General features: G+C 41.1%; 1 protein-coding gene across 1 annotated transcript in view; it reads left to right on the top strand.

Moving 5' to 3' along the window:
• pcloa (piccolo presynaptic cytomatrix protein a) overlaps positions 1-19,667 on the top strand; it is a 428,697-nt gene that overhangs the window by 378,578 nt on the left and 30,452 nt on the right. Inside the window, exons 22-23 of the mRNA XM_068005288.1 lie at positions 12,937-13,075; positions 14,069-14,169. Coding sequence (XP_067861389.1) covers positions 12,937-13,075; positions 14,069-14,169 — 240 coding nt within the window. The remainder of the gene's footprint in view (positions 1-12,936; positions 13,076-14,068; positions 14,170-19,667) is intronic.

Genomic DNA, 19,667 nt, shown 5'->3' with positions numbered 1-19,667 from the left:
ACTTATTTAAATGAAACACTTCTGTTTGCATGAAAAACACTTAAGCTGGTTCCATCTGAGGATACACACTCTGGGTTTCCATTTCACCCACACTGCCACAGCACATAAAAGCGGTCAGGCTCAAAATCATGCCAGGAAGCACAGACACAGCATTGCAGGCGTCCTCCCTATTCAAAGAACTCAGTCTGACAATCTGCCTTCACCAGCCAATGAGAACAAAGACCAAAGCCAGCTCGCCATAAGGAAGGTGATGTCAGAAGGATCGCCGAAGTCTGAAGGAGGTAAGGAGATCAACATTATTAAAGATCTTCATAATTCTCTACACAAGCGGGCAGATGGGAATGCATTGTCAGCATTCTTAAGTGCTTACCAAACCATTGATTTGAAGCATTCATCTTACCTCAGCAATCTTCTCTAAATTAATGATGGAATTGCAGCTGTTGTGTTTGTGAACTGTTTGTCAATGTATTTCAAATCAGTTTCTCCAGGCTCCTGAATTCTGGCAAAGAGGATGGAATGGCTGACAGCAGATATTTTCTTATCCTTTACCATTCTCTCGTCAACTACTATGAAATGCTAAAGTGCAACCTAATATGGAACCCCTGGCCAATGTTATTTTGCCACTCCCTTTTTGACATTGACTGAATATCTCGAACACCCAGTGGTGCACCCAGTAATCTGACTGAGATTGCTGGTTCACCATCTGGCAGCAATCTCACTGCAAATGTCAAGTGAGGCTGAGATTCTCCCCCAGGCCACCAGTCTATTGCACTGCTGTTAAGATCTCTTTACTGGGCCACTAGTTTTGTGAATTCTCTCATTCCCCATTTTGTGTGTGTTACTTTCTAATAGTTTCTTTAATCACTACACTGCCAGCTCGTTTGGATAATTTCACTTTCATTTCATTCACTTAATTAAAATATTTTTTTAATCAACATGCACAAGAAGTATCTATCTATTTATAACTCGCCATGTTTGCAAGTTGAAACAAATCATTGAGCAAAATGTATCTCTGGAGCTTTGCATATTAATTTGAAGTAGGTGTACAGTGCAGAATTTAATGGATTTTTCACAAAGTTTGGCAGTTTTGAAAAAAACACAATATCTTCTGTAGCTTAGAATGAATGGGGGGTTATTTTGGTGTGGAGTGCAGATTGAACAGGTGGGAGGCCCAATCGATTTTGGCAGTCAGGCCTCATTATCATTGAATAGGCGAGCTGTGCTGTTTATAGGCAGTTCAACATTTGGGAGGGCAGGAAATCTTGTGGGACAGACACTGATCGTGGACCTGCAACAGTACCTTAAAGAGGAAGGCTGGAAAGGTCAGAAAGTCAATGGAGCAGCTTATTTCAGTGTTGGAGAAATTTAAAGAGCGCACCCAACAGCAAGTATTAGAAATTAAGAAAGCCTTGAGGCTCAAAACTCCCAAATGAATCAAAGAAAAGTAAGTGCCAGTCCTGCTTCCAGCTATCCCTTACTGCAGCTAATGATCCCTTTAAGTAGTGCTGGAAATTCCACCTCCCGACCTGGGCCATCCATGACTTGTTGGCGGGTTGGGGAAGTAGCGATGGCGGTACCGATTGACATGAACATCATGCTGGGGTCTGAACTGCATTATTTGACCCCACTTGAACATATTTATTGGGCCCCCGCCTGGTTCTGGTGACTAAAGGAGCCCAAAAGGAGTTATCGAGCTATCCACGCAAGATAATCAATCCTCTTCAGGATCGATTACTTGCTTGCCCTGCCATTCTGGGGCCATTACTAGTTCCACAGTAAAATCTATGCATACTCCCAGCAGGCATCGGTTCTGTTGGGCCCTTCAGGAGCATACAGGGCACAATATCCTTAACCTCCCAGGAATTAATTTTAGTTCCTCGATTTAGCATATAATAGTGCTAGTACATCTAAACATCTGTGCTTCTACTCCTCATTTGTCTTTCTTTTGTCTGATGCACAAATAATTTTGATGTAAAATACTGATACAGCCTATTTTCGTAAAGTTATTATGTTACAGTTTGTGAGCAATGGTTAAACTATAAGTGAGGAAAATTAAAGAGTATTTCTTTGTAAAATATGCCGTGGTTTAAAGGGTTCAGTCTAGAAGAGTGTGATGGGCTCAGGTCAGTTTGGAAAGGGTCCAAGTATCCAAACCAAAGTCCAGTTTCCAGATGTACCTACGTAGTATGGCCTGTGACGTCTATATTCTTGTTTGCACAAAAGAAGCAAATCAGCAAACAACCTTGGGCTGCAGAATGGAATAATTGAGATATCATAGTTACTGGTCTACTCATAGGAGCTGCAAATATCATAAGCATTAAGGAAGAAAGTATCTCTGGGATATATAAGAATGTTGAAGCAATATCTTTTTTCTCCTCAGCAAGCTTGACAATTTAAAGATCCCTTTGTTGAGCCATCTTATACTTTGATTATATTATAACACTGCTGCCAGCGACAGCCCAGCTCCAGCTGCAGTGCAGTAATATCAACAAGGCAGGGCTGATGCCCTTAGTAGCATAGAGCACCAGCAAAATTGCTGATTTTCCCCACATGCACAACATGTAGACTTTCACCAGCCATACATGTGTAAACTCGCTTGTTCTGAAACCGCCCCCAACGTAAATGGGTCACATTCCAGAGCAGCTGAAATTGAAAGGTATTGCAGAAGAGCTTTGTGTAAAAAAAAACTGAGGAGAAAGTAAAAAGCAATAACTGAAAACAGATCAAATACAAGACCCTGAGACTGATGCTGCAAGTCCATATGCTCCAAAGGAATCCCTTGGCTATTGTCACCAGAATGAGTATGTTTCACTGTATAACTAAGAAAATAGAGGATCAGCAGGAATTTTATGACAAACAGTTTGACACAATACAATATTTGACAAAATGTAGGACAATATCTGACAATCTTCTGACATAATCCTGGACAACAGGTATAAATAGGAATTCTGACCTCGCTTCGAAGATAATCTAGCAGATGATCTCTGGCATTGCTCACAGTGAGTTGGAGGCAGTACTGGGGCATTCTGGCATTTAGCAGCATTGGAGTTAGGGAACCGAGAGTAGAAAGTAACCATGGCCACAGGCACAGCAAAGGGTCAGAAAGTGACTGCAGCCACAGCAAATGACGAGAAGGTGCCCCCAGTAGGAGCACCAATAACAGCCACGACTATACAAGGGGACTAGAAAGTGACCACAACTACAATCCATGTAACCGTCAGTCTGTGCCAAGTTCAGGTGAATATTAAAAATCACATCACACTATTCAAAGAAGAGCTAGGAGTTCACTGATCATCCTGGCCAACATTCCCCCCTCAACCAACAACAGATTAACTGGTCATTCATCTCATTGCTGTTCATGGGATCCAGCTGTGTGCAAAATGTTTGCCTACATAACAATAGCCACTGGGGCATAGTAATTTATTGTATGTGAAGTGCTATGAGATGCTTCTGAGAGATGTAATAAGGCACTAACAAGTTATTTTTTTTTCATGATAACTGTGTAATAAAGGGCACATTTTATTCTGGGGAAAAAAGACCAAGAGCTGATTAACAGCATGAAAGTCTCACCATGCAGCCTAAAACAGTGGAACATTTAGTGCATTAATAATGTGGATTTTCACTACACGTTTAATGACTGCTATCTCGGCCATAATCAGATTGCTCATTTCTGGTAATCTATGAACTAACATTTTTTGGGGTCTAGCAGTGTCATTATTGTAACATACAGCTCAACGTATACCTATCTGGGTACAACAGTCACTTCTGAGATTTGTGAGCAGTGGAATAGCACAGTAATGATAAAGAAAGAATCTCATTTGTTTCCTTTTGAATGGTTTATTTCTTGGGAAGTGGTGCTTACAATAGATGGAGTGTTACTGAACTAGATGAACAGGGTTCACCCTGATGATTAATATCTACACGCTAAGCTGCTATTTGAGGGCACAGACTCATATTTTAAAGTTATTTATTCAAACTGCCTGGATGATTCTTTTCCCTTTGAATTCACACGTGTGAAGGATACTAAACAGATTTGATTTTTTTCAAATTAACTGGGTGTAATCACAGAAGATGTTATGCATATAGTCATACTTCAGTATTCCACAACTCAGTCCAAAAATCTGAAGATAAACCGTTCCTTCTTGTCCTAGTAAGGTGAACTGATTTTGTGATATAATAAATGATAAGTTACATTCAGCAATTCAATTAATCGGTTCTAGTCACATCATAAGGGGGAAATTTTCACTCCCTCTGCCTGGCAAAAACCAAGCAGAACAAGAGTTAAAATTCAAATGCTACACTTACCGCTCCTTTCCTGCCCCACGGCTGTTTTCTTGGGCGGGTGAGGTGCCCGCCTGACTCAGACTGAAGCTGCATAAATATGCAAATCAGAATCCTATCACTTAGATGGGACCCCAGTACTATTTTAACTGCCTACTGAAAGGGATGCCCACCATGGACGCCCGACTCAGTAAAACCTGGTGTGCACCCAGCGAAGGCCGGGTGAGGTCAGTATCAAGCTTATATTCGTCAATCCCAGAGGAGCAGGAGTGTTATTCCCTGGGCCCTGGGCTCCCCCTTCCCACCCGCAAGCCCCTCCCGAACAACCCCCACCCCCCCCTGCCATGGCTTACCTGACTGCCAGCCTGACAGGATCCAGGCAGCCCGATTTTCATTGGCCCAAAGCCAGTGAGCTGCTTCAGGGCACTCGTTTTGGATGGGCAGCTGGCCGGTGGGATGTTAATGAGGCCCAGCCGTTAAAATGGATCAGGCCTCCTCACTGCAGCTCCCAGGTGGCCCACGCATCCCACTGGTTTCCTGCCTAGGATTTGAAATTACCCCTCACATTAAAGATGACAATGTGTATATAGCTCAGCAATATTATCCAGTGGGTAGGAAAGCCACTGTGCCTAAGAAAGTTGCAGGTTTGATCTCCAGCCTGTCCTGGTACCAGAAAAGAAAGAAGGAAGACTTCTACTTATATTGCACCTTATTGCATCTCAGAAACACCTCGAAGTGCTTCACATACAATTAATTAACATGCAACGAGTATGTAACAGATGCGATAGCCATTTTGCATACAAGATCCCACACCCAGCCAAAAGCTGCTGCAGCTGCACCTCAACATTCTGTATCAATCCAAAAAAGTTGCATTGAATATCAATGGTCAAATGTCACTGACTTCTATCTATGGGCCTCCATCCCAGACAGTATCATTACCTCAGCTCTTTAGTACATAGTTTCAAATGCTGAGTTAATTATCACCCACCGAACTAGGATTGTTGGACCATGTAATTTGTCTATTTGTGCTCCATACAATTTCTCTTGTCTGTTTTTCCAGAAACTAGGGTCAAACTTGTGAATCATCTGTTATCATTACAGTTGTACACTTTTATGATGCTACCCAATATAAAAACACCGGTTCCGCATTGTGTTAACAACTTCCTGTGCTGTGAAATGTCACTCCAGAATGAGTGATTTAGTGATTCATAATGTAAAAAACAATTTAGTAGTACTGACAAGCAGAATGTTGGCACACTCAACAATAAAATTAACTTGTGTAGCTAAGCAGTAATGTAAAAATGTAACTGCAGTACATAGTAATTGAGGTCAGGCAGTTGATGGAAGGGCAAACTTTACCTTTAACTCACTGTGAGTCTGCTTGTTCACTATAAATATTCAATCACACTTTAAAGAAGTTTATATTTTTAATCCTGATTTTGTTATTATTTACATAGTTTACTGAGCTCTTTATACTGCCTCCCCCAGTGTCTCTGATTTAACCAGATCTAATGTCACAATAGCATTATGACTTCTGTCAGGTACCTTGAATTGGTTTCAAATATCCTTCAATTGAAACTGAAGAGCACATAATCTAAAATCTAACTGGTGGCAAGATTTCCTTCAATTTTGATTGAAGGACAGGCAAGTTTGACTGAGAATATATGACATCGTAAGATATTCTACTGAACTGAGCCATAGGAGAGGGGTTCTAAAAACAGCATAATGTTCGCCAAGAAATGTAAAATTTTGCTCACACCCAGCCCTTCACCCAAAAAATTTAAACTACAAATAGCTGTAAAATAGGACTAAACAGTAATGGACACCTTTCTGTAGATTACAGTTAAGAATAGACAGCCTGACATACGGGCTCAACCTCAATTGCAATCTATTGTAATGCCACTTGTCTGTTAATTGAAAAGTGCTTAGCAATAAATCAGATTTTAGTTTTCAAATCCAGTCTTACTCCTGATATCTGTAAAATTGGAAAATTTCAGACTTCTTGAACACTGTTCTTAAATTTATAATATATTAATAATCTGGAACAAATTAATTAGTACTTGGAAAAGTATAGGCTAATAAATGAAAGTCAGCATGGATTTGTTAAAGGAAAATCGTGTTTGACTAACTTGATTGAGTTCTTTGATGAAGTAACGGAGATGGTTGATGAGGGTTGTGAGGTTGATATTGTGTATATGAACGTTCAAAAGGCATTTGATAAAGTATCACATAACAGACTTGTTAGTAAAATTAAAGCCCATTGGATTAAAGGGACAGTGGCCGCGTGGATACAAAATTGGCCAGGGGACTGAAAGCAGAGAGTAGTAGTGAATGGTCGTTTTTCAGACTGGAGGGAAGTTTACAGTGGTGTTCCCCAGGGGCCAGTATTAGGACCACTGCTCTTTTTGAAATATATTAATGACTTGGACTTGGGGGTATAGAGGGTATAATTTCAAAGTTTGCAGATGACACGAAACTCGGAAATGTAGTAAACAATGTGGAGGATAGTAATAGACTTCAGGAGGACATAGCCAGACTGGTAAACTGGGCAGACACGTGGCAGATGAAAATTAACGCAGAGAAGTGTGAAGTGTTACGTTTTGATAGGAAGAATGAGGAGAGGCAATATAAACTAACTGATATAATTTTAAAGGGAGCGCAGGAACAGAGAGACCTAGGGATATATGTACACAAATCTTTGAACAAGACCAGTTGAGAAGGCTGTTAAAAAAGCATATGGGATCCTGGGCTTTATTAATAGAGGCATAGAGTACAAAAGCAAGGAAGTTATGCTGAACTTTATAAATCACTGGTTAGGCCCCAGCTGGAGTATTATATTCAATTCTGGGCACCACACTTTAGGAAAGATGTCACGACCTTAGAAAGGGTGCAGAAGTGATTTACTAGAATGGTGCCAGGGATGAGGGACTTCAGTTATGTGGAGAGACTGGAGAAGCTGGGGTTGTTCTCCTTAGAACAGAGGAGGTTAAGGGGAGATTTGATAGAGGTATTCAAAATAATGAACGGCTTTGACAGAGAAAATAAGGGGAAACCATTTCCAGTGGCAGAAGGGTTGGTAACCAGAGGACACAGATTTAAGGTGATTGGCAAAAGAGCCAGAGGCGACATGAGAAAACAGTTTTTACGCAGCGAGTTGTAATGATCTGAAATGCACGGCCTGAAAGGGTGGTGGCAGCAGATTCAATAGTAACTTTTAAAAGGGAACTGGATAAACACTTGGAGGGAAAAAAATTGCAGGGCTATGGGGAAAGAGCAGGGGAATGGGACCGATTGGATAGCTCTTTCAAAGAGCCGGCAGAGACACGATGGGCCAAATGGCCTCCTCCTGTGCTGTACCTACTATGATACTATGATACCAACACTGATTTGGAGAAGCAAAAGGTTCTCCAATGTTCTTTGTGTTGAATGAAGTCTTTGAGTTCTTCAATGTTGGCTGATGAATGAAGTTAATAGCATTTTATTGCACAGGACGTAAGAATATCAAGAATATTTAATTAAAATGACAATTATATTGCACCGCAGATTGGCCAGAAAGTGCTCTACAATTTGAAAACAGATTTGAAATGTATTTGCCTCTAAAAGAAAGGAAGTCAAATTTATGGAGTACTTTTGACCTTACACGTTGGCCTAATATAATAAAAAAGTAGCACTTAACGTGTTTTTGTACCATGCAAAGATAACAGAATCACTAAAACGTGTACTCGCTTGTGTTTAACTATTGAGAAACCGAGGTGAGTGGCCAGGCTCCTTAGTGTAGGTAGGATACCACCAAGGTTGAGAACACTAAGAGGAAAGATGAGGTAAATCAAACAGTAGTGGTGAGATAATGCCAAGTTTGGGATTTAAAAGTTTATAGATTGTAGGAATAAAGGAAGACTAAGGGAAGTAAAGATACGCAGTTTTGAGGTGTTGGAAAGTATGAGACGATAGCTGTGATACCAAAACATTGGTGTTTCAGCTAGGAGACCCAAGTCTGAATTCTATTCTCAACTCATATTTACACCTGGTCTTCTAGGAAATGGGAGATGGGGCAAATACCAGCCTCAATAGCTCACCTGGGGAAGGGTGAATTGGCCAGAGTGGAGTTTCTTACCTTATTGTTTAAGCACACTTCCTGCTGAATCAGTCACAGATGTTGACCATGGAGATGAAAGTAGGTGAAACATCTCACCACCATTCCCGAGGAAATTGAAAGGAACGCACGGGAGAGAAATTACAAAAAATAATATGTAAAGGAAGATAGACACATTTTTCAAAGAATCCGAGCTCATCTGAAGAAAAATAAACTGAAAACTTTGTATTTGCCCTCAAAGCTTCTTGTCCAGAACAGTCAATGTACAAAGTATATAAGCAGGGGTACGATTAGAAACGCTTAACACTGTAGAATTGACGTGCAGTAAGTGTAAGATTCAACATGCTCTGTCATGGAGTGATAGCATCAGATTGTACCCATGATTCCTTATTGGTGGAGAATTGGAAGGCGAGTCATCCCACAGGTCACTCTTGTATGATTCCGATTGCGCAGCTCTAGAATAGGGCCATTGGCTTAATTGAGAATTGTGTATGACAAATGGCAGAAAATAATGAATAGTTTATCAAAAAGGATACAGTATGTGCACAGCTGTTTTTAAGAACATAGACACGGGGTAATTTTCTGATATGTTGCCTGGGGACAAGGTTCCCAATTGAGGGAGTACTCAGAAGATTAGCCCATTGGTTCTACAAATTGTAATAAATAATGCAATTGGAAAAGGTTACAGGAACTTCCTTGGGCTTGATTTCCAAGTGGTCAGTCAATCATTTGATATGCAGCAGGTGGGTTCTACGCATGCCAAGCGTACAAACAAATTAAGCTTACATATTTATTTACTCATCAAGTTTTAATTTGAGCCTCGTGGTCAACATCATGAGTTGGTCTCTACTGACCCCCAGTGAGCAGTCATGGCATAACAGTCCATTAAACAACTAACAAAGTCAGATTGATGATATGCCCCGGAAATTACACTGTACAATATTAGTGTACAAACACTTAACACATTTGTATGAAATTCGATTGTCCATTATTTTTAACACTGTTGTATGGAATGCCTTTGTCCGATATTTTATTTTAATTAGATTATCTCCTTTGCTAAAATAGCAGACTAAACAATTGCATTCAAACACATTTAGGGTTTGTATGCTATTATTGCACAATCCAGATCTATATGTTTCAAATCGAAATTGAAGAAATAATCTTACATTAAAAAATTGATAGCACAAGGATTTTATTTTGAAACAAGCTTTGTGATAATAAATATTGACTTTGCAGAAATATTTGCTCGCTTATCACTTTTCAAAAGTAACTAGAATTGTAACAACAACAAAGCACGTAAATTATACAATACGTAGGCTCACTAATTAACAGCTAGATAGTGTCCAAAACTTTATCACTGGAAGAAATAAACAACTACATCATAAAGTATTCTCATTCTCACTATTGTTCTCATTTTCAAGATTGCAATGGTAACATTATTATCATTTTGTCCATGACTAAATTAGTAAAGTAGCCCAAGTTAATAAAATAATTATTCATTGGAACCATCCCATCCACCCATGAATTTGACCAGATGCCACTTGTGCTAATAGCTGAAAATAGCAGTTTTGGCAAACTTAGGAGTGACTCAAAATTTATGAATCAATTTCTACTAAATCAGGTAGCACTTTTTTCTTTTGTTATAAATTACTAACCCTTGAACAGTTATATTTGGATTAAGAAATCTATATGAGGAATGGTTTGATACATTGGAAATTTATAACATGGCTGGAGACAGGAAGTTGTATTTTACATCAAAATTCTATACTTTGGGAGCAGATGGGAAAAGGCCTTGTATATTGGGATTATGTGCTTGGATTAGGGATGCATTTGCCTGGAATCAAGTTTATTTGAAGGTAGTCTGTATTAGTGTATGAAATGAAATGGAAATTAATCAAACCTAATTTTATTACTGCCAAAGTTTATTAAATCACCTAAATGGAAGTGAATTGCTGTAAAGGCGACATTCCAACTGACCCAATTTTCCAACATGCACTATGTCCCAGTGATCCAGTACACCTGGGCACAGACTGAGGAAAATCTCCCTAAATATTTCTCATTCTGCATGGTGATCAGATGAAAGTATTTAGTGTCCTAGGCACTGGTGTGTGTACTTCTGATCATTTCATAACTTGCACGTGGTTTGTGAAGGAACCATGATATCTTCTCCATATCCATTATATTCATGCTTTCTGATGGGCCTGCTGGTAAAATTCATGCCATTGTTATTCTTTGGATTGTATTTACTTTGTTCCCACTTAATGTCCCAATTTCCAACCGGGCCCATGTAGACCTTATTCGGAAAGGACGATTTGGCAGTGAATGGACTATACATAGAATGCTAAAAATTAATAAGTTGATAATAAGGGAACATTTTTATGTGTAATTTAAGCTGGTCTCCTTGTCAAGAATCCAAGTGTGAGTATTACACAGTTGAACCTCATTTTATTGAAATAATTGAATCCAGGTCCCATTTGGTAGGGTTAAAATCCAAGATCTCTGGAGTTGCAAGATAAGATTTATTCACCAATGAGGGAACAGCGCTGAGAACTAACACAAGGGCCTTCAACATTAAAACAGTCAACCCAGCAATGTTACCAGTGTAACAAACATTACAGTGAATACTAACAGAGCGTTGCATGAAGGAGGGTGAATAATCAGGGCTAGGATAGTTTTAACTCCTAATTCAATAGCTGCGGTGTTGCAAGGTGTGTCTCACTGTACGAAAATCTGACCTACCAAAACTTTAGATTTACCAAAGAACTCCCAGCCTTGGAAATGCTCTGTTTGTATTTGTTATCGTGTCGATGTTATGATAGTAATGCTGCTGGGTTCAACTGTCTGAATTTCACAAACCTGGCAGGAGGATGATTCTCAGCTCTGCCCCCTCATTTGGCACAATGAGGCTCCATGATAGATTCCAAGCTACCATTAATACTGCCCTATTTATAATCTACCTAATAGACCCAATGCTGTGTTCTGATATATCTAAAGACTAAAAGAGAGTAAGTTGTGCAGATTGCACCATGGACAGAGCAGTGATATCCTGAGGTATGAGAGAGGTCCAAATTACTTTCTCTTTTATTCTAAATTAATTACTAGTTGGTGATCATATCAACACCATTTTTATTTTTGACATCCTTTTCTCTTGTACCAGATCTTTCATTTGTGATTTCCATTTTCTCTTTCTGTTCTTTCAATGCAATTCAAGCCATCAAATTGACTTCACTTTTATTTTCTTTAATAATAGTTATAAGTGATATTTGAAAAGATTCTGTACATAGATTTGTTATGATATGTTCTTCACCTTTCTAACAACCTTACAGGAAACTATTTGAAGGTACAGTATTTTTATCTCCAATTATTGTAAAAAGTAACTTAAACTGTTCTGAATTATATTAGGAGGCGCCATAGAACCTGCTTATGTTCTGCTGCTAATAATCTACTTTTACAGCAAGCGCACTTCTCAAATAAAATGTCAATTTGAATGTCACCTTTACCATGATTGCTGGAATCCAGATCATAGAAGCTTTTGTACTTTAACCCTTTTCCATTGACAACAGAAAACTGCCAGACTTCTGATCAAGTGACAAACACGTACATCAGCACAGTCACGGACAAGATTGCAGAAAGCAACTTTTATTTTTACCGAGATGTTCAATTAGGAAAGAAGAAATTAAAATTGGTTAAAAATAAAAATTAACTAGACTACTTTGAAAGACAGAAAAGCAATTTTAGGAGTTCACTAATGGGAGAAATTGTGCTCCCGTCGTCGACAATGTAAGAGTCTTTCTAACAGCATTGCCATTGTCAGAAAAAGTTAGTGCTCAGGCTAATGCTTGCCACCGTAAATAGTATCTGCCTTACTAGCCATGTAACTTAGTCCTCATTACCATATATATAGTATCTGCCTTATTAACCATGTAACTTATTCCTTATTACTATCTATACATATATATATATAATATTTGCCTATATAAATGTATATAGTATAACTGTGTAACTTATTCCAGAGGGAATGTCCTCCTGGTTTGTAATAATGAACAGCCTCTGATAAAATTAATTCCATTTTTGTAAAATAATATGTTACTATTAATGGAAACTTGATTATATAAAAAATGATTTCAATTGAGATTTATGTTATCGAAACTGAGATTAATAGAGTGCCACAATGTTCTGAAAAATATCACTCATTATTTGGAGAAGTTTGTGTCATACTATATACAGTCAAACTTAATTATTAAGAACTTGTGTGGATTGACATAGAAGGCCTTCTTATCAGAAGTTTTAGCTTCTTTACTGAGCGTAATGGAACCTTCACGTCCAAAGGATATTCCTGTTTGAAGAGGAGGTTTTTAATGGCAAGGATCTGTTATAATGAAGTACAATTGTGCTCCTCACATTCTGCTTACTAGGCTTCTGGTGCCAGTAACCAACATCTTCATCGAGTTTTCAGACTTGCCTGTAATGGAAATGGTTAAATTTCGTGGCTGGCCAACAGTGGTGAACGTTCCTATTTTGAGCTAACTGTGAAATAAACCATTGTTCTGCTCCCTATATAGCGAGGTCTACCAGTCACAGGACCACCGAGTCGTCTATCTCCACTGCCTCATCTATCAGCAGTGTTGGAAGTGGCTACAGTGTAGACAGTGAAGGCAGCACAACGGGAGGGGAATACAGCGTGTTCACTGCCCCTCAAATGTAAGTTAACTAAGCATCTTGGCCTGGGGTTTCCGCTAAGGGCACTGGAAATTGCTCGGTTTTGACGAGGTGAAGTTACCCCCAAGTTTCCGCTCAAAATCATTTGCATAAGCCCGAACGTAAAATCTCCCATGAATCAGCACAGTCAAGCAGCATTATCGATCGTAATCGATTATTGACTGGAATATGGCCAATGGGGCCTCAAGATTACTGAATTAAACTAATTTAAACTGAAAATTTGAACTCATTTAAACTGAACGTAAAGTAATTTAAAGTAATTGTAGCATCGGTATGGAAAACAGACTTGAGTGAGGCTTCAATTGACTGCTGGTCACTGTAGCTTCAGGTCATTAAGGATGGATTAATGTGACCACGGATACCTGTGCACCCAAAATTCTGGGGGCAATGTGATGAACACCCCTGAATGAGTGCAATCGGCGGAAACTCGCCATGCCAACCTAGGGGCCTGGCCAGATTTGTGGGCGGGGACTGTTTCGGGCAAATTGACTTTTGAACCAGTGTAAAAGACCGTGGAAACTCACGTTTTAAATTCCCCGTTCTTTCGCGCTATTTCAGTCGATTCCGCCCAGATTGCGTTAATATCTGGGCGGAAACCAGGCCCTTGAGTTTTAAGTTAAGATGAGAGATTTCTGCTGTTTCATAATGGGTTGTTCAGAATCTTGATATAGAATGGCAGTGGTCACTGTGTAAATCATAAAATACAAATGTAGCAGCATTAAGATCAGATCCTTTTTCAGATAAACACATTTCAAAATCTTTCCCAAAAATACTAACATTTTGGACTAAAAATGTTTGCAATTCTATAATTGTACTAGTGTCAGATGCTGTATGAGTTCCCAGTGTTTGAACACATATCAACTTTTGTAATTTTATCTGGTGTGACAAGTATATTGGCAAAAACTAAAATAAAGTATCAAGTCCACCATATTCTACTTGTAACTCTATAAAATGTAACTTCTTACTTTTCAATAGGGGTAAAATGAGCCAAGACACAGATATAACCCTGAAAGGTGAAAAGCACAAAGTATCAGACCAATTGAAGCAGCAGGGGCTTGGCCTGGCAGAAACTGAAGGTAAGATGGGAATACAATGCATAGAGGATCGTATCTAAATGAGCTGTTTGTAATAAGAGATCCAGAGGGAGTACGCAGATTTATTAAGCGTGTTATCAATATATTTCTGTTCAACACCAATATTTTCATGTGATTCCAACCAATTTCAGTAACATTCAATGTTTTCCATGCCCATGCAAAAATACTTGAGGGGTACAGTTAGCAATATGCACCTGGAATTTTCACAGGGGTTCTCTGGAGGAATCTCTGGAGAAATGGCATAAACAGCTTTTTTGAAAGAACTTACAAATTCACTAGAAAGACCACAGCGATCTGCTGTCCAGTTTGGCAAAACATGTGATTAGGGTAAAAGGGTACACATATAGCAAGAATACGAAGGTAACATTACCCAGTTATTTAAAATCAATAGAATAGACATAGGTGAGAAATGATTTGGGATTTTCACTTATTCTGGAATTGTTTAAAACATGCCATACTTCATTTTCAATTTAGTACAGAAAATCTATGCATAAACACAGCACTAGTACAGGCACAAGCACAACGGGCCAAATGACCTCCATCTGTGCTGTAAGATTCTATGATTCTACTTGTATTATGTGTGCATGACATATATGTTGTATAGGATCAAGACACTAAGGAGCTGAGTTTCCACTGGGGCTCTCCCACTCATCCAACGTACTTTCGTTAGAAGAGCCAAGGAACCACCATGGAAAGACGGTATGAACAGCGTCAGCAGTGTTTCTCCGGAGCTTCCTGCAGCTCTTACGCCAGACTTACAGCAGACGATCGGGAGAATCCCCATGGAAATGTAATCCTTATTTGGACATGCAATATGCACTTCCTGTATGTGAAGTAGATTGTTGCACCGATCTTAAATACTGGTCAAATGAACCACACCTCCAGGATAGCTTGTACCACTGTCGAATATCAGTTTTTCGACTATGGCGAATGCACAATTAATGCAGTTCACAATATTCGGATATAGTGGCTGACCCAGAGATTTACGTGAGGCATGCAGTTTGTAAGAATATGTGAGATGTGAATACACAGTGTGATGTGATTGGGTAAAGATGACCGGCCAATGTGCAGCATGTATTTGATTTATTTTTACCCAGTGTGCACTGTATATGTGAACTGTTGTTTAGCCTAAAAACAGTCACGACACAAAGGCACTAAGTTTGATTCCTGGCCTGTGCTGAGTTGGCTGATCTCAGCTGGGGCAGCAGTAGAGATGCTACAATTGGCCACAGCAATGCTCAGCTTTCCAGTCCTGATCACTATCGGGTGATCCATCACGGAAAGTGTGCATGGGGTGAGAGTGGGATTGGGCTCCAATATGGTGCCCTCTAGGTCTGAGGAGCCAACCAACACTCACCAATTAGGCCCAGATATGATCATGTTCCAAAATGGTGAGGTACCAGAGGGCAGGCAGCACCCCTGAAACTTTACCCCTGAAACTCCTGAAACTTTACCCCTGAATCCTTACCCCTGAATCCTTACCCCTGAATCCTTACCCCTGAATCCTTACCCCTGATAGTCAGTGACTTAATGCAGAAAACTGGACACAAAAACAATTAGAATTTGGGTTGCAGTAGATTCCCATAGAATGTTAGATAGTTTAAAAATTAACATTAAAAAATCTCTTATATTCCCAAGATCCAGCAAATTCACACTCTATCAAAAATATTTTAAAACCTGAAGCAATGATAAATGGGCTGTAACTGTGTAACTGTTAATTTTAATGCTATAGTAGATGTTAGATATCAGCAACAAAGACTTACTCTACACAAGTAAGTACCTGATAAGTAGATATTGCTGCTGAGGTAGATCACTGCCCAGCTGTATTACAGTGGCTGATCATAATTAGTTATACTTGATTTTTGACATCATCGTAACCTTTCGCTAATGACTGGAGCTAAAGAAGATCAAATAAATCTACGTCAAAATTCTTCAGAAGTTGTATAATTGTGCAACATGTCATTAACATTGATACATTGTTGGAAATTTTTGTAGTATTTAGGCAAAGAAGTTTTTTTTTAAATCTTATTGACTGGTTTCAGGGAGGCATAATATGAATCAAACCAAACTCATATCAAGAGTGGCATGCGTGCTTACTGGAGCTAAACATGCAGTTTCAGAAATATTTCTCTAGGTACGTGGGATCCAATCTGAGCTAAACGAGACCAGTGAAGCCTGTGTGGTGAGGCTGCTGCAGAAGAGCTTTCAGGGTTTTTGACTTATGAATTTGGCCTTTAATGGGAAGATTTTCACTGGCACCACTAGGCAGAACCTAGGCGGTACAGCCCCTAAAATGGTGGGGGAAAACTTACCGCCCTGTTCCCGCCCCCCCATCTTCAGAAGGTCCTATTGCTGGGAGCGCCTGCCCAATTCAGTCAGTAGGCCCTTGTTCTATGCAAATCAGTGTCCTATGACGTACATAGGACCTTGTTTGGCATTTTAGGACATAACTGGGCACAGTTTCACCTGGAGGTCCTGCGGAAGGGCAACCAAAAAAAGGTTAACTTTAAAATATTCTTGTGGGAGTAGGAGTGCTGCTCTGGGGCATCACAAGAGCAACGTGAGCTGCTGCCACAAAGGCTCCCCCTCCCCCTTCTGCGAATAGACCCCTCTCCCAAGACCTACCTTTATTCCGGCCGGATCAGCCTCTGGGCCGCAATGTTGCGCCAGCCTGGAGATGGTGAGCTGCAGCGAGGTGCTCATTTGATGCCCACAGCTCGCCAATCATATGGTAATGCAGCCTGTCCCTCAAAATGGACCAGGCTTCCCGTTGGCACGATCAGCCGGTACACTTCATCGATCAGCTGCCCAATTGTTAAAATCTACCCCTATGAAATTTTAATGGTCAAATTTCAAAGTTATGAAACCTTGCTACACTGCCAGGGATAATTCCACATGTCCCATTAAACTGCCAGAAACAACATGTGGCAAATGTGTTACCAGACTTCCAGGGAGATTGAATGTACATATTAAGTTCGAGACTCAAAAGCTATATATCAACTATAAACAATTAAAAAATAAATTAAATATCTGGTCACCCCCTTCCAGATGGCTGGTAAATGAAAAGCTTGTAGAGAAACATAGAAGTACAATGGGGTGCCACAGTGGATTTGATGTCTTTTGCATTGCCTCCTCCCACATAGCAAACCTCCTCTATATAAAACAGATGTATGACTGACCAGCCTGGCCTTTAGAAATTGGCTTCATAAAAGAGTGTTGGAGATTTGAGTGTAGGTTGGAAACTTTCATTCTATTTTACCAGCTAGTTTCATCCGCATTTTCATTAGCGCATTACATCTGCTTGCTCTATATGCCTGATGTCCAAGCTGGCCTCCTCCTTTGGAGCCGCGGGCCAGTGATTGGCATCGAGGGCCTGTGATTGGCGTCGAGGGCCTGTGATTGGCGTCGAGGGCCTGTGATTGGCGTCGAGGGCCTGTGATTGGCGTCGAGGGCCTGTGATTGGCGTCGAGGGCCTGTGATTGGCGTCGAGGGCCTGTGATTGGCGTCGAGGGCCTGTGATTGGCGTCGAGGGCCAGTGATTGGCGTCGAGGGCCTGTGATTGGCGTCGAGGGCCTGTGATTGGCGTCGAGGGCCAGTGATTGGCGTCGAGGGCCTGTGATTGGCGTCGAGGGCCTGTGATTGGCGTCGAGGGCCTGTGATTGGCGTCGAGGGCCTGTGAATGGCGTCGAGGGCCTGTGATTGGCGTCGAGGGCCTGTGAATGGCGTCGAGGGCCTGTGATTGGCGTAGAGGGCCTGTGAATAGTGAGCATTTCTCCAGTTCAGGCTGTTCCCTCAAATTTGGTGCCATCTTGTTGTGCAACCAGAAAAGTAGTCTTTAGAAGTAAGTTGAAGGACCACATGCACTGTAAATGTGCCCAACCCACAGGTCAACCTGATTGTCAGTAAGTGATCATGCAGCTAGGTTGTCTTGCCATGAGTTGATTGGTGAAGATATGAGTTTAACCCTGCTGAGGTATGGATAAGCATGGGTTTCACTAAAAGACCAGTGAGATTATGTGAGGGCTTGCCATGGGTGAACAGTTGAAAGTTAACACTTTATGGCGTGATCTTGAACATTTGGCCTAGAAATCCGATGGCGCCAAGACCAGGGCGTGCACTGTACGCACCTGTTAGTATGAGTCGGGCAGCATATAATATTCACGCAAGTGTGCAGCCAATGAACAGCGCAGGTAGCTGTGCGTTGAGAGAGTGAAATTCTTTTTGATTGATAAAGATGCCAGGCTGGTGAGAGAGAGCACGTAAGGCAATATGTGTGCAGTCAATGGCACCTTGCACCCTGGAGAAGCCGGCCACACGGGCAAAGTCTAGTGCTCTCTCGTACTCCTTTGCTTCATCGGAAACGAGATGTAGGTATTCCTCGTGGCGTAGAGAGCCTTGGTGACCTCCCTGATACATCTGTGTACTGCAAACTGGGAGATGTTGCTGCTGTCACCGCGGCATAAAAGTTGAGGGCCACGGTAACCTTGACAGCCACAGGCAGTGCTTCAAGGCTGTAGCTGCGGCTGCAGCAGGTGACATATCTCAGTGACAGCCTCCTTGGTGAAGCGTAGGCACCTAAGGCATTGCTCCTGAGTAAAGTTAATGTAGAATACCCTGAATACCTGCTATGGATATGGCCCCTTGCACCTCCACTTCCTCCCTCTTCTGGCAGCTGCTCCTCCTCCGTGGTGGCTTCCTTGCTGCTCCCTCTCGTCCACCAGCTCCGAAAGCAGCCCTGTGAGACCACCCATGTCTGCAGCCAGATTATTTCTGAGGCAAACAACAACAACAGTGCAAGAGCAGCAAAATTTTTCTGTGCGTAGACAGAGTGAACTTTTCAGAGTGACAAAATACACCAAAAAAGGCCCCGAAGTCAAGCAGCAGAAAAAATAAACCAGCAACTAAACTGTGAGTACTGCATGATCCCTTTAAATATCGCTGGTGAGAGGGTCTTCATGCTGGTTAGCGCCACGTTGTGAGGTACGAGTTCAACACATGGCGAGTGAAGTGCTGGTGTAATTGAAGATCGGAAATAGATCCTGTGGGACGCACAGGATCCAAATTTAAATAAATTATTCTGCACTTAAAATGTTCCCGACGTGCGCTGCTACCACCAGCGCATCTGTCTTATCCAATATGGAGGCCACGGCACACTATTGGGAGCATAGAAGACAGTTCAGCACGCAGAAACCTCCTAGGCCACAGACCGGGAAGTGAAGCTGTTCAGTAGGCTTACTTTGCCACATTCCTTAAAGTGTGCCGTCTTCTCTCACTTCTGGGCCTGCAGGTACAGTATACAGTGTGGAGCCTTGTCACGACCTGCTGAAAGGCATGGTGCACTGCTGAGCAGGGAGCCACAGAGTGCCAACGAGGCAACGCACCTCATGCAGCAACACATCCACTTCACCCAGCAGCTGTCAGATGGGTAGTCAGGTGTTACACCCATCTGTCAATTCTACATAGACTCCATTTTGTGCTTC

The sequence above is a fragment of the Heptranchias perlo genome, chromosome 24 (assembly GCF_035084215.1).
Source record: "Heptranchias perlo isolate sHepPer1 chromosome 24, sHepPer1.hap1, whole genome shotgun sequence".
Lineage (NCBI taxonomy): Eukaryota > Metazoa > Chordata > Chondrichthyes > Hexanchiformes > Hexanchidae > Heptranchias > Heptranchias perlo.
The sequence above is the reverse complement of the archived record's forward strand: the minus strand, read 5'-3'. Positions and strand labels throughout refer to the sequence as shown.